Source organism: Eupeodes corollae, chromosome 3 (assembly GCF_945859685.1).
Source record: "Eupeodes corollae chromosome 3, idEupCoro1.1, whole genome shotgun sequence".
Classification (NCBI taxonomy): Eukaryota; Metazoa; Arthropoda; class Insecta; order Diptera; family Syrphidae; genus Eupeodes; species Eupeodes corollae.
Genome location: NC_079149.1, coordinates 2,503,408 through 2,527,907, shown reverse-complemented (window position 1 = coordinate 2,527,907; position 24,500 = coordinate 2,503,408). Strand labels below are relative to the sequence as shown.

At 34.3% G+C, this 24,500-nt stretch overlaps 1 protein-coding gene and 1 long non-coding RNA gene across 2 annotated transcripts in view; one reads left to right on the top strand and one right to left on the bottom strand.

The window, feature by feature from the left end:
- The first annotated feature begins 15,341 nt into the window (after positions 1-15,341).
- LOC129949789 (uncharacterized) overlaps positions 15,342-24,500 on the top strand; it is a 55,219-nt gene continuing 46,060 nt past the window's right edge. The window contains exon 1 of the mRNA XM_056061438.1: positions 15,342-16,618. Coding sequence (XP_055917413.1) covers positions 16,475-16,618 — 144 coding nt within the window. The 5' untranslated portion in view covers positions 15,342-16,474. The remainder of the gene's footprint in view (positions 16,619-24,500) is intronic.
- On the bottom strand, positions 16,907-17,340 carry LOC129949790 (uncharacterized). The gene is made up of 2 exons (XR_008782057.1): positions 17,172-17,340; positions 16,907-17,111 (listed from the first exon to the last, which is right to left on the bottom strand). It is a non-coding gene; the product is annotated as an uncharacterized LOC129949790 (long non-coding RNA).

The following is a 24,500-nucleotide window of genomic DNA, read 5'->3' as shown; positions in this document are numbered from 1 at the left end:
TTTTGGTTATATTTTCATACAAAAAAGAATCCCAAAACATTTCCAAATACCCGACCGTCTCCGATTGAGATCTCCAACAATCATTATTTCAAGATAGATCTCCTCAAAAACAAAACAATTGAATCCGAAAAATTCTCTAAGTCAATCCCATGCATATATATGATTCCACGACTGCACCATAACAACAAACGCTCCTGGTGGTATTCGCATTCCATCAAACGAATGCTACATTAAATTTTATGCCAGCATAGATCAAGATGAACAAATAAATAAGAATTCTCGCTAGTCGCTAGAGAGATCTCATCCATCAGACTTGCCTGCCAGAGAGCCTACCCAGCCATAAAAATGAACTTGAAGTGTTGACTCTTTGTGGGCTATTATGATCGGCCACCATAAGCCGTACCGCTCACGTCGTCGCTTCCAACGCTAGTGATGAGATGCGATGGAGTGCACTGTGGCGGATGTGGAACATACTGCTACTGTGGCATGGCGGAGCGAAGCCATCTATTCCATGGCGCAATTTGTGCAATATCTTTTTTCAAATGCTCCAGACTCATTGACACACAAACCAGCAAGACGAGACGAGAGACTAAAAGAGATTGAAGGCGAGTGTGAGGGAAGCTTTTAAAAGGTACATTGTCTTGGAATCAAAAGTAATTTGCATAAATTGCGTTTCCACGTGGAAACTTGGATCACAGAAGTTCTGTCTTCTGTGCGGTGTGCGAACTGCGAAATGAATTGCAAGGTTAGAAGGTGGATTTACAGAAGACTGGTCTTATCCCAGCACGATATCTGACCGATTAAATATTTTGTTGCCGGAATTTAGTGTTTTTTCGGTTGGGTATTGGAATCGGACGGAATGTGAATGGTGGTGTGGTTAATGTGGTGTGGTCATATGTACTCGTATATTCAAGGCTTTTGGTTTATAATTTTTTTAAAAGTTGAATTTGGAAAGCCCGATGTGTTGTACATAAGTGAGTACCTTCATTTATTCGTGGGTGGCCTTAACTCAATTGAATTATGAACTATCTAATTGCCTTAAAAAACCCTAACTATGTGAAGCGGATATAACCCTTCGAAAGAGTAGTATGCAAATCCGAAGCTTCAAAGAATTGTTTTTATTGAATTCTAAGTTTAAAAAAACTCCATTGTTCGTTTTAATTCCCACGTGAATTATCGATTCTCACAAGACTAACTGTTTGAAACCGGAACTCTTCTGACAAATAAGATTTATAAGTATTATTTAAGACTCTTATAAAAGTCATAATTTTGTTTTATTATCTCAAAAATAAAATGAATTTCTTGACATCTCTAATTATTTACGTATCAGTGACTTTTAAATAATTGTTGTTAGCAAAGGTTGTATCGGAAATATACAAATATTTTAGCTCCATCAGTCCGGATATATTTTTGGGTTTTACCAAAATGAAAACAAAAAAAATAAAAATTTTGTTATAGCCAAATAAAAATTAATAAATTTATTAGCAGTGATAATTTTGTGTCACATACGTATTTGAATTTTATTGTTGTTGATATAATTTTTAAAGAAACAACAAAACTTGTTTTGGTAATGGAATTTAAAATTTTAGAACTACGAAACATGTTATTCAGCTAAAGATGAATGTTTTGAGAGAAGGAATAAGAAGGGGAATTGCTATTTTTTGTTGACACTTAAAAAGGAGATTTGTTTAACCAACATAAAGGCTTTTAATGAAGCGTGGGTGCTTAAATCTAAGGCCTTTTTTAATATAAAAGAAATTTATAATTCATATGTATAAGTTTGCTTAAAATAACTGGTTTTAATGACTTTTTGCAGATATGTTTTTAATTCAAAAGGTTACGGAAAATATTTGGCTCCAGATTAAAAATATGTTTGAATATTTAACCCCTGAAACCTCTTTTGACAGCTAGAAGCAGGGATCTCAAGTAAAGGAGAAAATGCGAAGGGAAAAAAGGGGCAAGTACAAAAAAAGGGAGTACATTCAAAAAAGGTACATTTTTTGGAATAAACAAAAGTTAAAACTGATTTCAAAGTACATCAAACAATCATGTTCATGAATTAAGCCCATGCAACGTCTCACTTAAATTCATAATTCATTGCTGAATGTATTGATCATTGATCCTTTTGACATTTAACTATGGGTTAATATTTTATTTTTGGAACAAGAGTAAAATCAAAGTTTGTACATTATTTAGTTAAATGATAGCAACATCTATTTTTATTTCTGTTGGACGAATCAAAGAGAATTAAAAAACAAATAAACAAAGAGAAAAAAGGGACTAATAATTGTTGTAAGGTAAAAATAATCCTTCTGGTGTCAAAAAAATGAATTACTATGCTTGGAACCGTGTTAATTGTGGCATCGGGACATAAAGTCTCCTAAAATTCTATGAGTTACCTTTAATTCTTGTTCTAAATTGATAATATTGAAAGTTTGGGATTTAATACAAGCTCTTTATAGCTATGGCAAGATTTCGATCAATAAATTTTTTAAGAAAAGTCCTAATAAGCGCAATACATATTATTATCCTAAAATATTGTCATATCTGTCCGTCAAAAATATTCCAAATGTCTATCAATAATTTGGAAACTAACTTCTCTAAATTTAGATGTAAAATTGAAGAAGCAAAAATGGGTTTTGTGCCAGTTAGAGGAATAGTAAAGAACTGTAAACCTGTTTGGTTTAATAAAAGACTAAGTCATTTGAAAAACAAGCTTAATAAACTTCAAAAAAAATATCAATCCAGTTCAGTTTACCGTGAGCAGTTCAAAAACCAAAGGAAAGAATACGAAATTCTAAAAAAGTTTTTGTATAACCAGTATATGTGGGGTCTAGAAATAAAAATCAAATCTGACTCGAAAGCTTTTTGGACATTTTTAAATGGTAAAAGGAAATCTTATGGTTTACCACTCAACATGAGGTTTGAAGATAAAATTTCATGCGATGAAACAGAGATTTGTGATATGTTTGCTGATTTTTTTCAGTCGAATTTTGTATTTGAAAACTCAAATCCAAACATTGTCATAAACCAACAGCCAATAACATGTTTAGGTCAAATGGAATTAACGGAAGAAGAAGTTTTGGAAGAACTTTCGTCTTTGGATGACAATAAAAAACATGACAGTGATGAAATTGCTCCTATGTTCCTAAAATTCTGCAGATATGGTCTTTCTAAACCTCTTTTAAAATTATTTAATTTATCGCTCAGTCTTGGTCAGTTCTTAGATACTTGGAAAATTTCAGTCATTACGCCAATTCATAAAACAGGCTCGAAGCAGGATGTCCTTAACTACAGACCGATTTCAAAGCTTCAAACTATTCCAAAAATTTTTGAAGCCATTGTCAAAAAAAGGATTTATGAAAATATTAAGCAAGGGATTTCAGACAATCAACACGGGTTTGTGAGTAAACGGTCAACTACAACTAACTTGTCTCTTTTTTCACACTTTTGTACGAAAGGTATTGAACGGGGTAAGCAAGTTGATGTCATATACACCGACTTTTCAAAGGCGTTTGATAGGGTGCAGCATGACGTGTTATTAAAAAAACTAGAACACCTTGGTTTTCATTCTCAATTATTGAATTGGTTGAATCAATATTTAACAGATCGTACACAGTTTGTGAAAATTGGATGTAAAACATCAAAAAGAATTTATAACTTTTCAGGGGTTCCACAAGGAAGCCATCTCGGACCACTTTTGTTTGTTCTTTTTATAAACGACCTTCCCGACTGTGTCAAATTTTCTGAAAATTTAATATTTGCTGACGATTTCAAAATTTACAAACGTATCAATTGTCCACTTGATTGCAATCTTTTGCAAGATGACCTCAATTGTATTTTTCAGTGGTGTGAAGATAACTGCCTTCATCTCAATATCTCCAAGTGTAAGCAAATGTCTTATACTAGATCACGCAACCCTATTCACTTTGAATATAAGGTTAATAATACAAGCCTTGATAAGGTTTCAGTTTTTAAGGATTTAGGTGTTGTTGTCGATAGGAAGTTAACTTTTAATGATCACTATGACTATATGATTTCGAAGTCAAATAAAATGCTGGGTTTTCTAATGAGAAATTCAAAGGAATTTACGGATCCGCATACTTTAAAAATGCTTTATATCTCATTGGTGAGATCTTCGTTAGAATATGCTAGTTGTATTTGGTGCCCAGTATATGCAGTAAGCATTAATAGAATAGAAGCTGTTCAGCGTAAATTCACTAGATATGCTCTACGTAAATTGAACTGGGTAGATAATATTATGCCCTCCTATAACCAGAGATGCTTACTTTTAGGTTTGAAAACCCTTCAAATCAGAAGGAAACAGTGTTTTGTTCTTTTAGCCAGAGATGTTATATGTAACCATATAGATTGTTCTATGCTGCCTGCACTTTACCCAATTCATGTTCCTTCAAGACCTCTCAGGGAAAGAAATATCTTTTTTTCTATACCGCGTCATTACACCAACTATGGAAAAAGTGATCCCATATCTCGTTCTTGTGCTTTTTTTAATTCTGTATGCGATGTAATTAACTTACAATGGAGTAGAGTAAAATTCAAAAATGCTTTAAATGAAATTCTTTTATGAGGCGTTTTAAATTTTAAATTATTTTACTATTTATTTAAGATTATATATGTAGGTATTTATATTTATATTTTTTTTATATATAAACATTATAATTAAGTATGTTAGTCTAAAAGAGATTGTACTCGATAGATGGAATAAATAAATAAATAAATAAATAAATAATATCCGTGTAAACAGACTAGGTCTCATTGCCTATATTGTTTGGTAACTGACAGAGAACTGGCATCTAACAATCATACGTACTTAGCCTTAGAAGCATTAAGTGAGAACAAATGAATCAAAATAAAGTTGACAATTATAATCTGCCATATTTTGAATGCGTTCTTATAACTCTTCATTCTTCTTTTGAAATAACTCAACGGATTTTTAATTGTACTTGTAAAGTGGTGTAATGTGTCAATGTTCCAAGGATGATTATAAATGACAAGTAAACTAAGCGCTTATATGGGCTGTTACATTCGAAAATCAAACATTCCAATCACATATTCCTACCTGACCTCTAAAACAAAAACTTCGCAAAAAAAGCGTGTCAACTCAATTTAACAATCATCATCACTTTTTAGTCGCTCATATGCGATACCGGTTCAATATAAGAAACATGGATTAAGCTATGTAAACAGGAAAGTTTATGAACACCATTGTGGGTCAGTGAGCCACTGTCTCCTAATTGGGTATAGTGAGAAATGTTTGCCCATAAACCATGCGTTGCTTTGGCTGGGTCGACATCGACTCGACATCGACATAAGCCAAAAGTTGTAAGTTGTAACGCAACAATCGTTTGTAAAGTGCAACAGCCTCTTAAAGCGGGAAACTAATCACACATTACTAGCGTCTGGTTTGTTCGTCAAATAGTTAAATGATCATCACTCTGATGGAATGCGAATGTCAGTTGCAAAATCCCAACACATCAGGCAGGATTGGATAAATGGGCACTTTGGGTGCAATAGAAATAAACTATGGGCGCTGGTTGCTGATGCTGATGAGGTGTTGAGCCGTGATGTGTAATACGTGATGCGAAGGGGCACTCACGCGACGGGATGCGACCATTCAACAGACCTTTTGTGAGATTGCACTCGCATTCCATTTTCATCAGCCAGCATCTTCAACTTATCGCCGACACCGCGCGCCGTCCGCATCGTGGGCCATCTGCCGTCAACAAGCAAAAGCAATTCAGCACGTATAAAACACTCGCATGAAATTATGAACTAGTGAGTCAGACAGAAATGTGTTGAACTTCCATGTTTAAGTCGTGTAGGTTTAGGAACTCTCTACTCTATCTCCACGTCGATCTCCCAAATTGCCACAAACAGTAGCTGCCCCACACCATAAGTCATCAGTTCAGAAGATGACACCTGTTGCCTTGTATGGAAGTTGCTTAAGCCAGCCAAGTCTTTTGTCATGGGTAGGTGTCAGATTTGTACCTACGCTGCTGCGCCGCCGCCGTATGACTTCTTCATCCTCTGTAGCACAGGAGAAACAAAATAACCATAAAATAAGAATGCTCAGCCATTAACTTTTGAATGGCTCTTTTTTTAGTTTGTTTTTTAATTTTTATATTTTTTCAGCTGATGGATGAAAAAGTTGTTTTGGAACGTGTTGGTCAAACGCATAGTCGAATGTGAACAGTAATTTTTCATGAGATGATTTTCTATTGTGAAGAATTGAATTTTAAAGAGATAATTTTTAGTTTGATTTATTGGCAACTAATTGAACACACATATGTATTTCGTTGATAATATTATTTATGAATTTTTGTTTTCTTAAATATATTCACATGAAATATAAATCATATGGAATCTAAAATATTATTGACGTTTACTGTGGCTGCGTTAGAGAGGAATATTTTAATAAAATTATATGTAATCCGTCATACTTGTCATGTGGTGTGTATTAAACGTCATCGACGCACGACGACGTTTAATTTTTTTTTCAAAATTTTAAAAAGAGATCTCTTTTATATTTGATATTCGGATAATTTCAAGGCTAAGATGGCTGAACGGAACAAGGTCAGGAGTGCTTTTAAATTGAACTTTTAAAGTCACTAAAAACCTATGATCTGTCAACATTTCTGATGGTTTTAAGAAATATAATTCAACACAGAATTTAAAACTTAAAGTTGGTTTTGAGAAAATGTTATCCTATAGACATTGGCGCATAGTTTTAAACGATTTAGTACGTAAATATTTAGAGACATCTAAGAGGTTTGTAAGTTTAAAATATGATTTTTATCTATATGTCCGTTCTCTAGATTTGGGTTATTTTAATTTGTTTCTTTTTTCACTAACTGTCACTCTTAAGACGTGTTCAGATGCAAAGTGATTTGGTGACTAGTATGGTCCAACATATGGTTAATATTGATTTTCGTATCAGAATTCGTCTTATTTGTTGACATGTAACACCTCAAAATTTGGGATCGTGTTTGCGTTCTGGAATAATTTGACAACTTCAAAAATAAGTTCTCATTAGGGCGTGTAGATGGCAATTTTATTTTATAAATGATAAGGAAGTGTGCACTGTTGTTGACAGGAAATATATAGAAAATGTTTTAAAAAGTAAATAGGGTAATATTGATTTATAATAGGTTATTTTAACTGTTAAACCCTTAACAATTAAAGTTTTAAGACTTTTTATATAAACTGTTTTAATGTTAAATGCCTTAAAAAATAACCTACAAACCTAACAAATTGATTTAGACTTAAATACAATGTAAAATTATGGAAATTGAAATGGAAAAACATACTAACTTGGCTTGAGCTAAGTAAGGAACAAGAGAATTTTAATCTCAAGCCGTCGGAGGCCAGCGCAGATCAGATTAAACATGATTTAGCTGCGGCACGAGCTAGTTGTCTCATTTCCATTTTGACCCAAGCGACAACATCGACGACAGATTCCCTGCAGAGTGGCAGTGGTTTGAACACCAGACGATAACGAAATCTGAAACACCATTCAATCTGTATAAATAAAGTAGTTGCCGTTTTCATCTTTCCAATAAAACAAAGTCGCGACGATGCGACGGCGACGAATTGTTTTTGTTATATAACATTCAGAGCCAGACTTTGCGATGTAATCCAAGCTCTCGGACTCGGATAGTGAGTGGTGTTATTCATCGCCTTGCCAATCTATGTTCAACGTCCTGAGGTTAATGGGTTCAGGTCAGCTCACTTCGTTTGTAGATACAACAGGGCAAGTATCATACCGACTCCGACTCGGACTACATTACCTACTGCGATCAATATTATTCGCGTGTTTGGCTGGCTATTTTTAAACCATTCATGATTGGAATGCTCCCTTGAAGGTCAAGCAAGAGATGAAGTGCTATAATGTCTGTTGTCCGATTTATTTATTTATTTTGTATTCTTCCCTGTGTAAACACGTGGGCGTGCAAATTAAATTACCACCTTTTCGCGACAGTTAAATTAAATCAACTTTATCGCATAACTTTGGCATGCTGCTGTCTGCTGCTGCTGAGGCAGAGGCAGTGCATTCCATAGGTTAAAGTGCCATTAACTAATTTACATAGCAGAAAAGTGACAAATTGTTGTGTGTTGAATGTTGATATAAAAATAATGGACAAACCACCCTCATGTTCCTCTTCAGTTTATTTAATGCTAAGCAAAACAAAAATTAAACTCTTAAATAAATTTAACATTTAAATAATTTTTGGCATGATTTTAAACTGGAAATTCAAATTCAAGAATTTATTTAATCCGTCAAGATGGGATTTTCCCTAAATAAATAATAATATTTATATCTTTAAAAGGAATTTAATAAAAATCACCAAGAGTTTGAATAGTTAGTGGGTGGATAGTTATTGCTCGGCGTATTGCGGTAGCGATTTTTTAAAATTAGCAAAGTAATAACTTGGTGTTATATCTTTTAATATTGTCTCATTTATTAAAAATATAAAAATAACAAAGAACAGTTCTATGGGATCATTTAAAAAAGAATTCTTAGCAACAATAAATAATTCAGGTTTATTTAGATTTCAGGTTCTGTATTTATGAATAAAGTAACACCTCCAGCATCAGATTATTAAATAATTTATGTGAAATTAAAATAAACCCTATATTTTTTAAGGTAATATCCTATCCTGAGTTTGAGTAGGCAGATCCTAATATTTATGGTATATTTATATGACTTATAAAATGATTAATTAATTTTACATCCTGGAATATACACATTTCAAAAGTATTCAACCGTCCTCTAAACGAATAAATACTTTAAAGCTCTGAACACACTAAACACAAACAAAACATAATATTCATTTTGACAATCCAAGCTCTGTTCAGATACAAATAAATCCTGAGTGTACTATAAGGGATAGTTTCATAGTTACATTTAGATAGTTTTGCTGTCAGAAATCTGAGAACTGAATTTTTATGATTCCATTTCTATTTCTCTATTCTAAAATACAAAAATCTAACTTGATTATTATATGAGAATGAATGGTGAGTTCTCAGAATATAAACTGGCCAAATGCTGATGTTAATCTCATAATGTTATTAACACGTTCTGTTTCTTGGTTTTTGACATTCAACTCGGTTATTAAAAAAATATTTTGATCGATAAATACCTATGGTAACAACACAGCGCCACATATACGGTGTTTTTTTTTTAATTTTATTGTTTGACATTAAGCAGCCAATAATTATGTGAGAACATGTCAAATTCCTATAAAATGAAAACAAGTTTTTCTCACGCGATGAATACAAGTTCTCGCTTTCTCAGGAAAGTGCAACCAAAACGCGCTTTAGCCGGTTTTATATCAACTCAATTTTGTATTTAAAACGCAAGAAATTATTAATCAAATTGAATCAAAGAATTTTATCTACATGTATATTCACGATCCCCGTGGCATGATGGTTAGTGCGTTGGACTGTCATGCAAGGGGTCTTGGGTTCAATCCCTGACTATGCCACCTTAATTTAAAAAAAAAAAAAAAAATAATTTTCGCGGGTACTGCCTCTTGCGAGGAATTGACAAATCCTTCAAGAGTAATTCTTGTCATGAAAAAGTGCTTTCTCAAACTAGCCGTTCGGATTCGGCATAAAATTGTAGGTTCCCTCCATTCCTGACAATATTACTCGCACACAGGAATGGTTGAGAGTTGTAAGTCACTAGGCCCTGGTTCACAACGGACTGTTGCGCCACCCCATTTGATTTTGATATTCACGATCCGTTGCAATTGTTCTAATATTGATTACAAAAGTGTTAAATTATACTTAAAAATACCCAATCAAATTTTTCTACAACCTTTGAACTTTTGCTACCCTAAGCTCATTGCTGACATAGAAATAAAATTATTGGTCAGTTTGTACAGTCAGTATTTCCGAGAATTGTGTAACCTCCCTGTTGAACCATTGAACACTGTCATCTAAAATTTTGTAGGTGAACACACCCTGGAGGCAATCCAATGAACCACCGGAAGGCAGAAGTCGTTTTTAGAAGGGGATTCAAATTTGGTCGTTGGCAAGAGACGAACGTGCTTAGACTCGATTCAATAAATATATATTAGTAACTAAAATCTTTTAACTTTGATTTAATTTTAAAGTATTGTTTAAAGCTCAGAAGATACATGTTAAAATGTTGAATATCAATAAACTTAGGGCGTTTTTCTTTTTTAGTTCAGAGCAGAGCTCGAACTGTCAAAAAAATAATTGTGTTTCTTTTTGAGCTCTGAGCGTTCAGAGCTTCAAATTCGTGTTTCTTTTTTAGTTCTGAACATGTTCAGAGCGCGCTCTGTGAGCTCAGAATAAAATAACAGAGTAAACGGAGTAAAATGCTGAGCACAAACAATTTGATATCTGAAAGCCGGGAAATAAAAAAAAAATCATCATCAAAACAATAAAAATGGCGGAAGAGGCTGGTTGCTCTGGTGTAGAAGGTAAGATAAATCGGTGAGCTCCGTCAGATGTGACAGGAATAATTTTTATCGACCAGTGGCACCGAGGCCAGACTGGAGGACAGAATAACCCAGCACCGAGAAAAGACAACAATTCTCAGGTGCAAGATCTTTCGAGTAAGGTAATCGCACTAGAGCAGGCAATTGCTAACCTTATTGCAAAGGAAAACGAAGCCCCATTAACTGGTGTGTCTAGGAAGCTTGAACCTAAATACAAGGGCCCATACATTGTCGCACGCGTATTGCACCGTGACAAGTACGTCATCCAGGATATTCCTGATATGCAGAAATCGACTGAACCTTTTAGTTCGGTATTCACAGCGGGGAAAATGAGACCATTCTGTTTGACTGCGTCGCACCTAGATGGAATTGATATCGATGACAGCGAGGCGGATGATGACACCGAGGATGGTGAAGAGTCAGGAAAGGCCTAATTGTAGACTCGATTCAATAAATATATATTAGTAACTAAAATCTTTTAACTTTGATTTAATTTTTGAGTATCTTTTAAAATCGTATCAATATAAACAGGATCCTCACCTTGAAATCAAGTTATTGAGCAGGTTCAGACAACATAAGGAACTTTATTTGTACTCAATTTCATTCTTTGAACGTGAATTCAAGTACCATGAATTTCAAATTCAGAACTTTACTTCACAAACCTCTACTTAAAGTTCATGGTACAAAAACTACCCAAAACATTACTGCCTACAAAACACTCCTCAAGGTAAAAGTCTATCACGATTTGCATTGTAAAGAAATATTATTTATTTCTTTTACAAATTGGCAAGGAATCCTCTTACACAAAACATTAAATAAAGCTATGCAGAAAATAAATAAATCATAGAGTAATAAAGATTAGCTTTCAGTTGAATGAACAAAACATAATCAATTGTTCAATTGTCATTTTGACATAAGTTGACTTGACTTAATAGTTAGGGACATTTTTCTTGACATACTTTCCAGTCAAAATCCAATAAAGTTGCATTAATTGGAAGGCAATTTTTTGACAGCTGGCCAATCAATCAGATGCTAGAAACTTACCTTACTTTCAAGTCCCTTATATCGTTTGAACCTGCCCATTCTTTCCTAGTTGATTTTGACAGAAAAAACGAAGTTGTGTTTATAGCCGTTGACACTTCAGCATCAGCACCTGTCATTCTCTGTCAAAAATGAGTGTTCAGTAGAGTTTAACTTCAATTTTCTCTTTCTTTTTTTAACGTCTTCACTTTTTCTTAACGTTATTCTACTCCATCAGGGTTGCTATAGATAGGAAAAGGTGTGTTCACGATTAACACGATTATTTTTTTATTTTACATAATATCCACCTACACATGCATTTTAATCCGTGTACAACTTTACAAAACAAATGACAATGAACTGCGATAAATTAAAAATAAAATTCCTTCAATGCAGCTTCTTGTTTTTTATTTTATTTTAATTGATCAGTCACATATTTATCTACATTTACACATTCTAAAGATATGTCAATTATGAGTAAGTTACAACATACCTAACTTTAAAATACTCACTAATAATGTTAAATGTCAATAACTTTTTTTTTGCAATTGACAATTGATCCGACAATTATTATCAATGAAGCAATTAAAGAATTTTAATTGATACGACGAAGCTACAACATAATTTAAATGGTTAACCATCAATCTGTTCTTAATTACAGCTTGAGCTACCGAACCGACATCTCGTCGTCGAGACGGATGGCATACAATTTAATTTAATTCTAGATAGAGTAAAAAACAAACAAGAAAAATTAAATATAAAATCGTCTTTAACCATAAAAGACCTTGCTATTTCCAGCATTAATTTGTAAGCATAGATCTAAGATTTGAAGAGAAAATAATTATGGAAACTTACTCATTTATGTTGAACTAAACCCTTGACTTATTTAATCAACAAAGACTTCATTTAAGCCAATATACAATTGGCAATAAGTAAAAGTAAAAATAAAGTAAGTCAAAGTTGCCGAAATGTGCCAATCGTGCGCTGTTTGCGCGTATAAATCAGGGCAACGTCAGGCAACTTTAAACTGCAATCTAAGATCTTCCAATGATAGTTTGTTGTTTGTTGAATGGCTCGATCATTTTCATTTGCAACCGAAATTATGAAATGGACCGTCAAATGCTGAAATACGCGCAAAAAGTTGTAACATTTCAATGGCCGTCCTCGCCTGCATCGTCCGTCCCCATAGGCTACATTTATACGCGTACTTTTCAAGACAGGTAGTTGGCACTAAGTGGCTTATTAATCGAAAGTATCACATCACATTGACGCGACCTGGAGCGAATGCAAATACGACCAACATGACGCGACGACATGGGTTGGGAGCAGTAGCTCTGGTGCAGATAATTACTGACCATTTCTTATGGTCATTTTCATTTCCATTTCCATTTTATTGGATGCTACAGGTTTTTTTTTTGTTGACATCAGTTACGAATCCAAAATGTCATTTCTTACTTTGCGAGTGAGTGTGATGTGGGCCACACTTTATACTACACCTGGGTTGCATAATGGGCTTGCAAATGACACCGTACAACATGGTGTCAAGCGAGGAGTGGCAATTGTTTTGATTGCCATGATGACGAAGGCAACGAGGATGAATGTTTTCGTGACATGAACATTGTGCGCGTAGAATAGCGCCACGGGTGCTGGAAGCTGGGTGCTGCCATCTGCTGAACATGAAGATGTTTTTTGACAGTTGTGAATACACAACACACACAAAAAGACCCTACGGCTGTAAGGGGCTAGCAGTAGGTTGCTGTCAATGTTTAAGGCTTGGAAAAATGTTTTCTTTATACCTATTTTGTGGAAATTAGTTATGATGACTTTGCAAGGTCGCATCTTTAGGCGTATAAATTTTAATTGGCCGTTATTATTTGGAAAGCCATTGTCAGATTGTGGCATTGAAAACCATGGTGTTTGGGAATGGGCATTCTTCTTCATTTTGTTAAAAGCCTTTAAATTTTCACGATGTTAATGACCTAATTATGTGAAAATTTTCCATTGTTTATTCTATCCATCGGAGATGACAATGGAGACCAAAGTAATTGACTAATATTTAGTTGAAATTTTGTTTAACGTCTTAATAGCCGTGGCTATTAACACAATTTTATAATAAAGTCATTTTGTTTTTAGTTTTTTTTATCTTAATCTTTTATAAACAATGAAAAAGTTCAATATAATAATAAAAGGATATCTCTCCAGTTTACATCCACTTTTGGTGAATTGGTGTAGACGGGACTTTAAATGTCTGTTACTTATGTTAAAATACAGGTGAGAAACTAATTATTGAGCCATGATAGAATACAAAATTTATTTCAGTGAGCCTTGGAAGTATTGATATCTACAAAAGTTGATTTTGATTTAAAATACATAATGCAGTTATAACATTCTTCTTTATAATTTTAAGTTTTTCGAATTTCATATTGTTTATATTTTGTAATGACAAAGGTTTTCAGTCAAATATATTAAATTTAATTCTTCATATATTTAATAAAGAATTTGTTTCTATAATTTTAAAATTCAAGGCTAAAAAATAACGTACATTTTTCTTTAAAATTCAAGAAAAGTTTCGTTATTATGTCCAGCAACCACTTTTACCAACATTTAGTTTTTCTATATAACAGAAGATGGCGCACACGATGGAAAATAGAAAAGAACCATGTTCAGAAATATCTTTAAGGCTGACCACACACAAACCATCAGTATTGCGCTCCGATCCAATTTGACCCATTGATTAAATTATTTGAATGGAAGAATTGCCAATAATGAAAAAAGAATTAAAAAAGTTAAATAATTGCAGCTTCTTACGTTCTTAGTCATTTAAAAGAATACATGTTAGCAATTTACAGAATCATGGAGACAAATAAATTATTAAAAATATAGTTATACAAATTATAAGAGTATTAGGCAACTCTTAAATTTTCGAATTTTTTACTAACTTTCGCTTTTATCGGTACTTAAGGACCTTTAAAATGTGGTCTCAAAAGATTATGGTCAGGAAAAAACTTTAAGCACTCAGTTTTTGAATTTTAATATTGAAGATATTGCAAAAAATCATTAATTATTTTCTACTACTCATAACTTCAAACGCGTTTATCTCAATACTGCATTTTCAAGTGAGTTGTCTAGATTCAAAAAGAATTTACAATCGATTGACAACAAGGGCTTAGTGACTTACAACTCTCAACCATTACTGTGTGCGACTTATGTTATTAAGGATATAGGAGACCTACAGTTTGAAGCCGAATCCAAACGACTAATGTGTCAAATCCTCGCAAGAAACAGTACCCGTGAAAAAACACTTTATATAGTGCAGACAGGGTTTCAACCCAAGACCTCTGGCATGACAGTCTAACACACTAACCATCACGCCACGGGTACTACAAAGTGCATTTTAAAGTTCAAAAACTGTACGGCCTGTTATTCTAGCCAGTGGGTCCTTAAAAAAAGGAGACATCATCGCAAAAAAGCTTCACATAAGGCATTTGGAAATAAATCCCTTCAAAAAGGGTTATTATATGAAGCGATATGTATAATAAAATCCCATTTTTGTTATTCCTCTTTGTTTTGTAATAATTTATGAGCAAATACCCAAAAAATGCCGAAAAAGGAGGGTTTGCGATGGCCTGCCTCATTAACAAATATCAAAAATAAAGAAAAAAAATAGATGTAGTCTCAGCCTTATGCTTATCTCAACTGGTTCATATCTTTGCTACAATAAATCAAATTCACTACCAAACCACAACTATCTTCACTCTACTTCGCCCATCTAACTCTCTGTTTCTTCTATTTTCTGCTTTGTGCTTGCTATTTTTCTCAGTGACAGCTAGACACACAAAAACGCCGTTTGGAGCTCCCCTCTCGAAACAATTTTAATAAATATTTTTTCGCATCATTTTGCAAGGCCGTTCCAAGTTAGAAACGAAAACACAAAAAAGTTATTTTTATTCCATAAAAAACAAAACCCACAATCTAAAAAATTGCCCAGGCAATTTGCGTGCGAAATGACGTCTTTCCCCCAAAAAATAGTTCATTAATAAAATACTGTGTCAAAAGTTTAATAAATAAAAAAGAAAACGAACATATAAAAACTAGGACTTGTTTTCTGTGCTTTCGCCTTACCCAGTGTTGGTTTTTTTCTTATTTTTCTCGGTGAAATTTTGCCTTTTTTCCTTGTGCTTAAGTTCAATAATCGAAAGATATATGTACCTCCAGGAGAACAGGGCTCAGCCCAGGAATCCAATATAATTCGGTCTCTACTCGTTCTTTTTCAGTGTGAAAACAACAAAATACTGATTTTCTAAGTGCTGCGCCCAGTCGCATCTCGCAGTGTGTTTTTTGCTTCCCCTAAATCAAACTCAACCCAGTGCCAAGCACCCAGCACCCTGAACGCCTAAACCACAAATGTAAACAAACTGCTAAATGAATGTTTTTAATTGCAGATCTGATCTGACGACCTCGTCGTTGTCGTTCAATCTATTAGAACGAAAACAGTAGCATTATTTTAGTTTTAGAATCGATTTTGAATTCTCACAATAATAATAAGCCTTTTCCAATCAGTGAGCGTATCGAACGCCCTGAACTTCTTATCTCATCCTTATCAAAACTCAAGCCCAAAACAACATATCTACCGATTCGATTCCGAATGTGGATGGTGTCATAAAAAAAGATCAATTTCCTTCAAAAACAAAGATAACGATTGCGAGTTAATCAGTGACGACGACCAAGACAACGACGACGACGAGACTCTTTAGGTGCGATGAAGTGAAAGTGTTTCTAGTCGGTCTATATCTCTCCGGGCGGTAGAAACTCTTATTTTCGCGCGGTATTCCGTTTGACTAAATGAGTAAAAAATTACTTAGCTTATTTCCGAAAAAGAACTTTAAGATAAACTATCAATTAATAAAAAGATCCAGAAGCAGCATCAGCAGCAGCAGGAAGAATATCAAAATACGTTGGCGGCAATGCGAACGAAAAATTTAGTCCTTATTCTTTGCTGTGTTGTGCTGACGAGTTTTATTTTTATAATTCTTGGGCCAGCCGGACAACAAAATGATTCACTTAAAAACATCGTCACACAAACCCATCAGAGATTTAATAAATTACAAGTAAGTGGAACCCTTTCCTTGTTTATGTTTGTTGTTATTTTACTTCTTCTTCTTCTGCTTCTTCTACCATCTAAAAATAAAGAAAAAAATCAGATTATGTAACTGAGAATCCTTGAAGGATATCGCACATAGTATATGGCGAAGTAGACGACATTGGCTCATCAATGACTGAGAAGTGGGTGGAACAGTTTCTTTTTGTCTGTATAGATGTTGATGATAGGTAGTCTCAAGATAAAACTTTCATCTACTATTTTTCTAAGAAATCGAATTACCCAGCTTATAGCTATCTGAAACTTGTGCATATACTTAATGTATTATTCATAGCCAAATGAGAATGAAACGTATGCAAAACGATCTCTTTTTCTTTTGAGAGTTTGATTTAGAAGTGTCTGATTCTTGATTTGATTTGATACCTATGCATTTAAGAAAACGATTGATTGGAGCAGGGAGTAGCATGCAAGTCGTGTTCTAAGATTTTTAACTAAGCTTGTACCTAGAAAAGAGAAGAGGTAGGTTATTGAAACAAATGGAATGAAAAGATAATAAAAAGAACCTGATTGCATGTCAAAAGACAGACGTTGCAAAATTATAGGTACAAATCCAAAACAAACAACAAAATAAGCAATTAAAAATGATATATAAGATATACAATCAAATATAATGCTTATATAGAGTAGAATAATTTATTGAAACGAAGTTAATTTAGATTGGAATATTCTAGGTGACTCATAATATTTGGAAGAACACCTTATTTTTGTCTGATAAGCCCAAAATCTACTGATAAAGCTAATTGTATGTTTTTTCTTCTTTTTTGCCAAGCTCCTTTTTGGCAAATTTATGTTTTTGGTGAGATATCTCTTTAGGTAGTGTATGACTTAGTTTTGTTTGGGCAAACGTATTAGTTTTTAGATATTTTAGTTTCCGATTCTTTAGTCAACAAAATTATATCATATAAAGCATTTTCTACCAAATATAAATGGGTTAGATAAGAGTCAGTACAGTACTTGTAAAACTAATCTAACTTTAGTCGTTGCTTTAACTCGGATCAGCTAAACCAGAGGTAGTTAAGGGCCAATAAAAGTCTTAAAGTTTTTTGCAAGTTTGGTCAATTTTTTGTATACTAAGTTGACTTAAAAAATATAATAAAATTCTGTACTAAATTAAAGTCAGTTTAAGAAAAAATATTTTAAAACTTTTTCAAAAATCAACAATAGGACTTTTAAGATACATATGTTAGTTATTTTCACACACAAAGAACTTATATTTTGATTTTTCATATAATAAAAAAAGTAACAAAGAAGCTTCAACTACTTTAACAATTAATTTAGTTGGATTTAAAAATACATTACTTCCCTACAGGTTTTAAAATGTGCTTGTGATTTGCACATTTAGTTTTATTTTATATTTTTTTATTTAATAATCTTATTAGTTCTGCTTCTTAAAAAACAGAAATATATAATTTTCTTGATCATTTATTAAAAATGGGTTGAAGATTAAATTTAATTAGTTTTGAATGTAAACTTAAAAACGGTTGTTGAAACAGTAGACAAAATAAAACAAATCCTGCAGCTTAAAAAAAGTTTCTTCAGTCCAATTAAGTTCCTATGCAGAAAAGAGAAGTATATAACTAGTTCCCTAGTGCGACCTTAGAAGAAAAGGTCATTTATTAAACCAAGGTCATTTATTAAATTAGGTATCTAAAACTAAACTCCTTATATGATCAAAACAAATATTTAAAAGAGGTTGACTATTTCAATCGAACGTTTCCTCCGTGCAAATTAAAATACAAAATTTGTTAGATGCGATAGAAAAATGTATGCCCGATGAGCATGGAACTCTAAACTCAATTCCAAAACACACAGAAGACAGTTAATGATTTTAGTGGAAGCACCATGATTTTCTATGGATTTTTTCAGCTTAAGTTCGTCCAATTTTTGGCTTGGATCAAAAATATGTGTGAAGCAAAAATTAAGCCTGAACTCTAGGCTACGTAGTTTTTCTTTTTTTTTTTAAGATGACACAGAATTAAGATAAGAGTTTGGGCAAAACACTCCTTAAGAAAATGAATACTATCTGAAAAATAGATAACACTTAATAGAAGACTAACCTTAGTTCTTTGATTTTCACAGAGAAGAAAGATGAGAGACACCAAGGCCAAAAATAAATGTTTACAAAACTGGTATTTCAAACTTTCATGCATGTATATCGTGTTTTTTAGACAAATGGTTTTCAAGAAGAAATAAAACGCATATAATTTAATGTTATAGCCAAAAATTTGGATTTATTTAAAATATAAAGATTTGTCATTTAAAAAAATACAAATAATTTCGGGCAAGTGGCCACCGGGGTGTTTCGAATAATTTGTGGCTCGAGAGAACCACGACGACGACTTTTGCAGCAAATATGTCCGTGTGTAAGCAATAACGCACCGAATATTCTCTTCCGAACCATCGATCTTCTCGAGTAGACAGGCGACTTCACATAACCATTCAAAAAATAGTGTTATAGTTTCAAAAGCAACATCTTACAGGCTCAAGATAATGCGCTACACCTAAAGTTTACTTCAATAAATAAATTTATTGCGATTTTCAAACGTTCAAACGTTTTTGTACAGAAAACAGCAAACCAAACTGAATATAATTCAAATAACAGCTGCCCAAAAAAAAAGATCCTAACAAATTATTGCCAGATTAATAATCACACGTCTAAAAAACACCCGGTTTTTGAAACTATCTACATTTATGAAGTAGTTTATTTTTCAATAAATTTTGTAATAGTTTTTAAAATCCTTTATACCCATCTTTAATATAAAATGTTTATAATAGTTCATAAAAATGTTCGAAAAATCGAAAATAGCTTAACAGCTTTTAGTCCATCAACATTTTGTGTATTGGCGTTTCGTATCGTTATTTCCACTTGGACTCATGAGTTAATGATTTAAAAACCTTGTTAATAGGCAACTTTTGTATTTATTCGGTTCAACTTATGAATTTTTTTGGCAAAAACTTTATCTAACCAGATTAAAAATTTTACTTATAAGAGCTGGTAAAAGTACACTGCCCGACAACAGATTAGCGGCCCCTCTAATCTTTCAGTGTAAATGCAAGTAACTCGGAACGATTAATGTGTATAATGCTCAATCTTTTTTTTTCATTCTCCTTTTTTTACTCTATCTTTAAAAAAACTTGAGTTCTGGAAATGAACCGTTATTTTGCTTTGCTTTATTCCGTCAAATGTGACAAAAATTAATGTTTTTTTGTGCGACAGTCGATTAGCACCTCTACGCTTTTCTAAAAGTTTTTACATGTAAGTAGTCGTTTTTTTCTTTTTTAAGTTATTTTGAATAATTTTCAATTAAATTTAGTAAAAATGGGGAAAGCAAAACAGTTAAATGAAGCCGAAAGGGCCAAAATAAAGGCTTATAGTGAGTGTGGTCAATCAATCCATCTAATTTCCAAAAAAAATAACCACCGCCGCAAAGTTATTTCCTCATTCTTAAGAAATGAGCATAGCTATGGAAAAAATATTAGGGGCCGGCCATCTTGTGTCATTACAGCAGCTGACAAGCGAATTATTTTGAGGCACGCATCGAATTCACACGACTCTGCAGCCAAGATTAGAGAAAAAACCGGTGTAAAAGCATGCGTGCGGACTGTAAGAGTTATTTCCAATGCTGAACATTTAAAGCGTCGTAAAATAAAAAAAAAAACACCACTTAACCAACTTCGAAAGACGCAACGCCTTGATTTCTGCAGAGCGAAGGAGTGGCAGCTTGTCGTCTTTTCAGACGAGACAAAATTTAATTTGGAGGGTCCCGATGGTTATACTTACTACTTTCATGATCTTCGAAAGGAAGAGCATATTTAAGATCGACTGCACAGCTGTGCTGGTGGTGTCATGGTATGGGAAACTATAACGTACTATGGCACCATTGAATTACAATTGTGTGATAAGAACGGCGTTCCCTGCAATCAAGGATATTTTTGGGCCCTTAGAATGGAAGTTCCAACACGATAACGCCCTTATCCACACCTCTAAGGTCGTAAAGTATTGGATTGAGCTCAAAAAAGTACCCTTTCTGATATGGCCGCCATACTCGCCCGACCCTAACATAATGGGAAATGTTTGGGGGTGGCTAGCACGCAAGGTTTACGAGTCTGGAAGGCAATATCCAACTGAAGTGGAACTCATTGAAGGATAAAAAGTGCCTGGCAGACTATTTCTCTGGACTATATAAAGAAATTATATGATTTTTTACCCAACAGGCTGTAGTAAATATTTCTTTCAACATTGAAATGAACCGAGACTTGTTGTGAGTATTAGAAAGCAATTTTTGTTTGGTGGTTGGAATTGTCATATCTTCATCAAATAAAATATCAATTGATAAAGATGTTGCTAAAGTTCGGCAACGCTGTTCTGCAGCTTTGATATTTCTCGTGCAATCATTATAGCCATCAAATACGACAGTAACTCTGGAACCAAAATGTCGACGTTCGAGTACATACTTACTTACTTACTTAAGGTGGCGCTACAGTCCGGGGCGGACCTGGGCCTCAACCAACAAGCGTCTCCAGCCAGCTCGGTCCCTAGCTAGCTGTCTCCAGTTTCGCACGCCAAGTTGGTTGAGGTCCTCTCCCACCTGGGTGCGCCACCTGAGTCGCGGTCTTCCTCTACTGCGCCGTCCCTCGGGATTGGATTCGAAGACCTTCCGGGCTGGAGCGTTGATGTCCATCCGCTCTACATGACCTAGCCATCTAAGCCGTTGGACTTTGATTCTGCTAACTAGGTCAGTGTCGCTGTACAGCCCGTACAGCTCGTCGTTATATCTTCTCCTCCATTCTCCATCTATGCGTACGGGACCAAAAATCGCCCGAAGAATTTTTCTCTCGAAGCATCCTAAGACGCTCTCATCTTTCTTTGACAGGGTCCAGGTCTCAGCGCCATAAATGAGAACCGGGATGATGAGTGTCTTATAGATGGTGATTTTACATGCTCGAGAGAGGACTTTACTTCTCAATTGCCTTCTAAGTCCAAAGAAGCAGCGATTTGCAAGAGTTATTCTTCGTTTGATTTCAGCGCTGGTGTTGTTGTCTGCATTAATAGCGGTGCCTAGGTAGACAAAGTCCTTAACTACCTCAAAGTTATAGCTGTCCATGGTGACGTTTTGTCCAAGACGTCGTTGTTCAGTGTCCTTTTTTGATGACAGCATATACTTGGTCTTGCTCTCATTGACCACTAAACCCATCTTCTTCGCTTCCGTCGCAATGCTCAAAAACGCTCCACTGACATCACGCTTTGATCTTCCAATTATGTCAATATCATCTGCGTATCCGAGTAATTGGATGGATCTTTGGAAGATTGTGCCTCTAGTGTTGACGGTTGAGTTTTGCACAATTCTTTCCAGAACGATGTTGAAGAAGTCGCATGACAGTGCATCGCCTTGTCTAAAACATTTTTTGACATCAAATGCATCGGTAAGATCTTTTCCGACCTTGATAGAGCAGCGTGCATTCTCCATCGTCATTCTGCACAAACGGATAATGTCTAGTTTTGGCATCCCTGTCAAACTTATCCGTTTGTGCAGAATGACGATTGATTGATTGATCAGGAGATTTCCATGTCCCCTTGTGGATATTAAGATGCGTGAACTGCGTACTAGCTACCAGAACGTCTCGCCCGCAGCGAAATCGACCAGCCTGAATCCGTTGTCGGAGGTAGTGTCGTGCAGGCTGTATCTCCCGATTATGCCACCAAAGATGTCTTCTCTTCCTAGCTTGGCATTAAAATCTCCTAAGACAATTTTAATGTCATAGCTAGGGCACTGCTCATATGTCTTGTCCAAGAGCTCGAAGAACATATCTTTGGTGTCTTCATCTTTCTCCTCTGTTGGGGCATGCGCGCATATTAGGCTTATGTTGGCGAATTTAACCTTGATGCGGATTGTCGTGATGCGCTCGCTCACACTGTTGAAACTCAAGACTTTTTGCCTGAGCCTAGTTCCAACAACAAATCCACACCCAAATAGACGCTGTCTTTGTTCTCGGTAGCAGTCGCCGTAGTAGATATCGCAGTCTTTTAGTTTGCGTTTACCCGGTCCATCCCATCGCACTTCTTGGATGGCTGTAATATCTGCCTTGCAGCAGTTTAGGGCTTCCGCTAATTGTTCGGCTGCACGTGGTCTGTTAAGGGACCTAACATTCCACGTACATATCCGAAGTTCGTTGTCCTTATTTCGTTTGCGTGGGTTGTCAACAGTGAATCCGTCCGTATCCGAGGCTTGTTGTTGCTTCGAGACTATGATGTTTTTACGTGGCCAGGAAGTCACCCCGACGGCACAACCCCCAACCTGGAGGGTTCGAGTACATACTGTACGTATTTATCTAATATAACGTTGAATGTTTCTTCACTATCCGATACAACGCGATGTAGTAAGTATTCTCCGTCAATGATGTATGTCGCATTTGTGTTGTTAATATTAAAGTCTACCTTTTCGAGACAATCGTACATTGCAGACCTCTGTGTTTTACGCATCCCGATTTCATAAAATAACGATAGAGGGTAGGGAGATATTTATATTCAAAATAGTTTTCTATTTCATCTTGAAATGCTGCAGTAATACTCATGCGTTGGAACAACAATACAGGGTCAACAGGTACTTTTTCTTTAATGAACTTTTATGCTACTAGTCATAGGTAAAAGAGGAACAACTTTGTTAGAGCGTTTTAATTTAATATTATTAAATGTGAGCCCTGTAATTTTTGCCATAGAAGCAAGCCCAACTTCCCGAGCTTAATAATAATTGATTTTATCGACACCACTCGCAATAGAAACAATAAAAGTTTTCGTACATCTTAAGCATCTTTTTTACTCGCGAATCACTTGCATCAACATGCTGCTCGGTCGTATCCATCCTAACCTAACGTTGGCGAGATCTTCTAATTTTTCACAAATGGTATTCATAGCATGCATACTATAAACCCATTTACTTTGACACTCTTTTGTACTTCTCCCTCGAGCAATACCCCCATCTGTCTTCTTATATCTCAAAAACGGTGGCTTGTACAAAAAAAAAGTATTAACTATTTTTTTCTAAATAATTTCCTGATCTACAATTTTTGTTTGAAGTATTTTTATGATAAAACTTACCGTTTTGCTGAAAATCTCGAAAAACTATTTTTTTTACCTTTGACCTTGAATACAATTTTTTCCTTACAGAGGGAAAGATGGGGAAATTTCAAATTTTGTTTTAATGATATTTCAAACAATTTTACCGATTTTCACTTTGGTGGGAATTTAGGTAACTTTATTCTTATTTTTTGGTCTAATTTGACCGGACCGGACCGGATTATGCTTAAACGGTTTTAAGCAAACAAATTTGTTTTGTAACGAATCTGAACAAGACTAAAATCCAATGGATACTCACAGCTAATGAGAATTTTTAGAAACTAAAATAAAAAATGAACTATGCAAAATGGTTGTCTCATATTTTCAAAACCTAATTTGACAGACAAATTTTAAGGTGCAAATTTAATTTTAGGTTAAAACTTAATACATTAAAAAAGTATTTTTTTTTTGTTTTTACTTTATAGATAGATTTAAAGAGCCTTTATAGTACACATGAAAATTTGTAATTGTTATCTTAACTTGTTGGTCTGAAAGATTTGATTTTGGGGATTGATTAAATAATCATTGATGATGATAATGAAATTCCTAAATAGTATTTGTGTAATTTATCCATATCTTAATTCGATAACAAAACTCAAAGTAAATACACAATTTACCGTTTATTTCACCACCAAACAAAAATTTGACAATATAGATAAAAAATGTATAAAAAGAAAATAACACCTTTTGACGCATATATAGATTTAATAAATTTGAT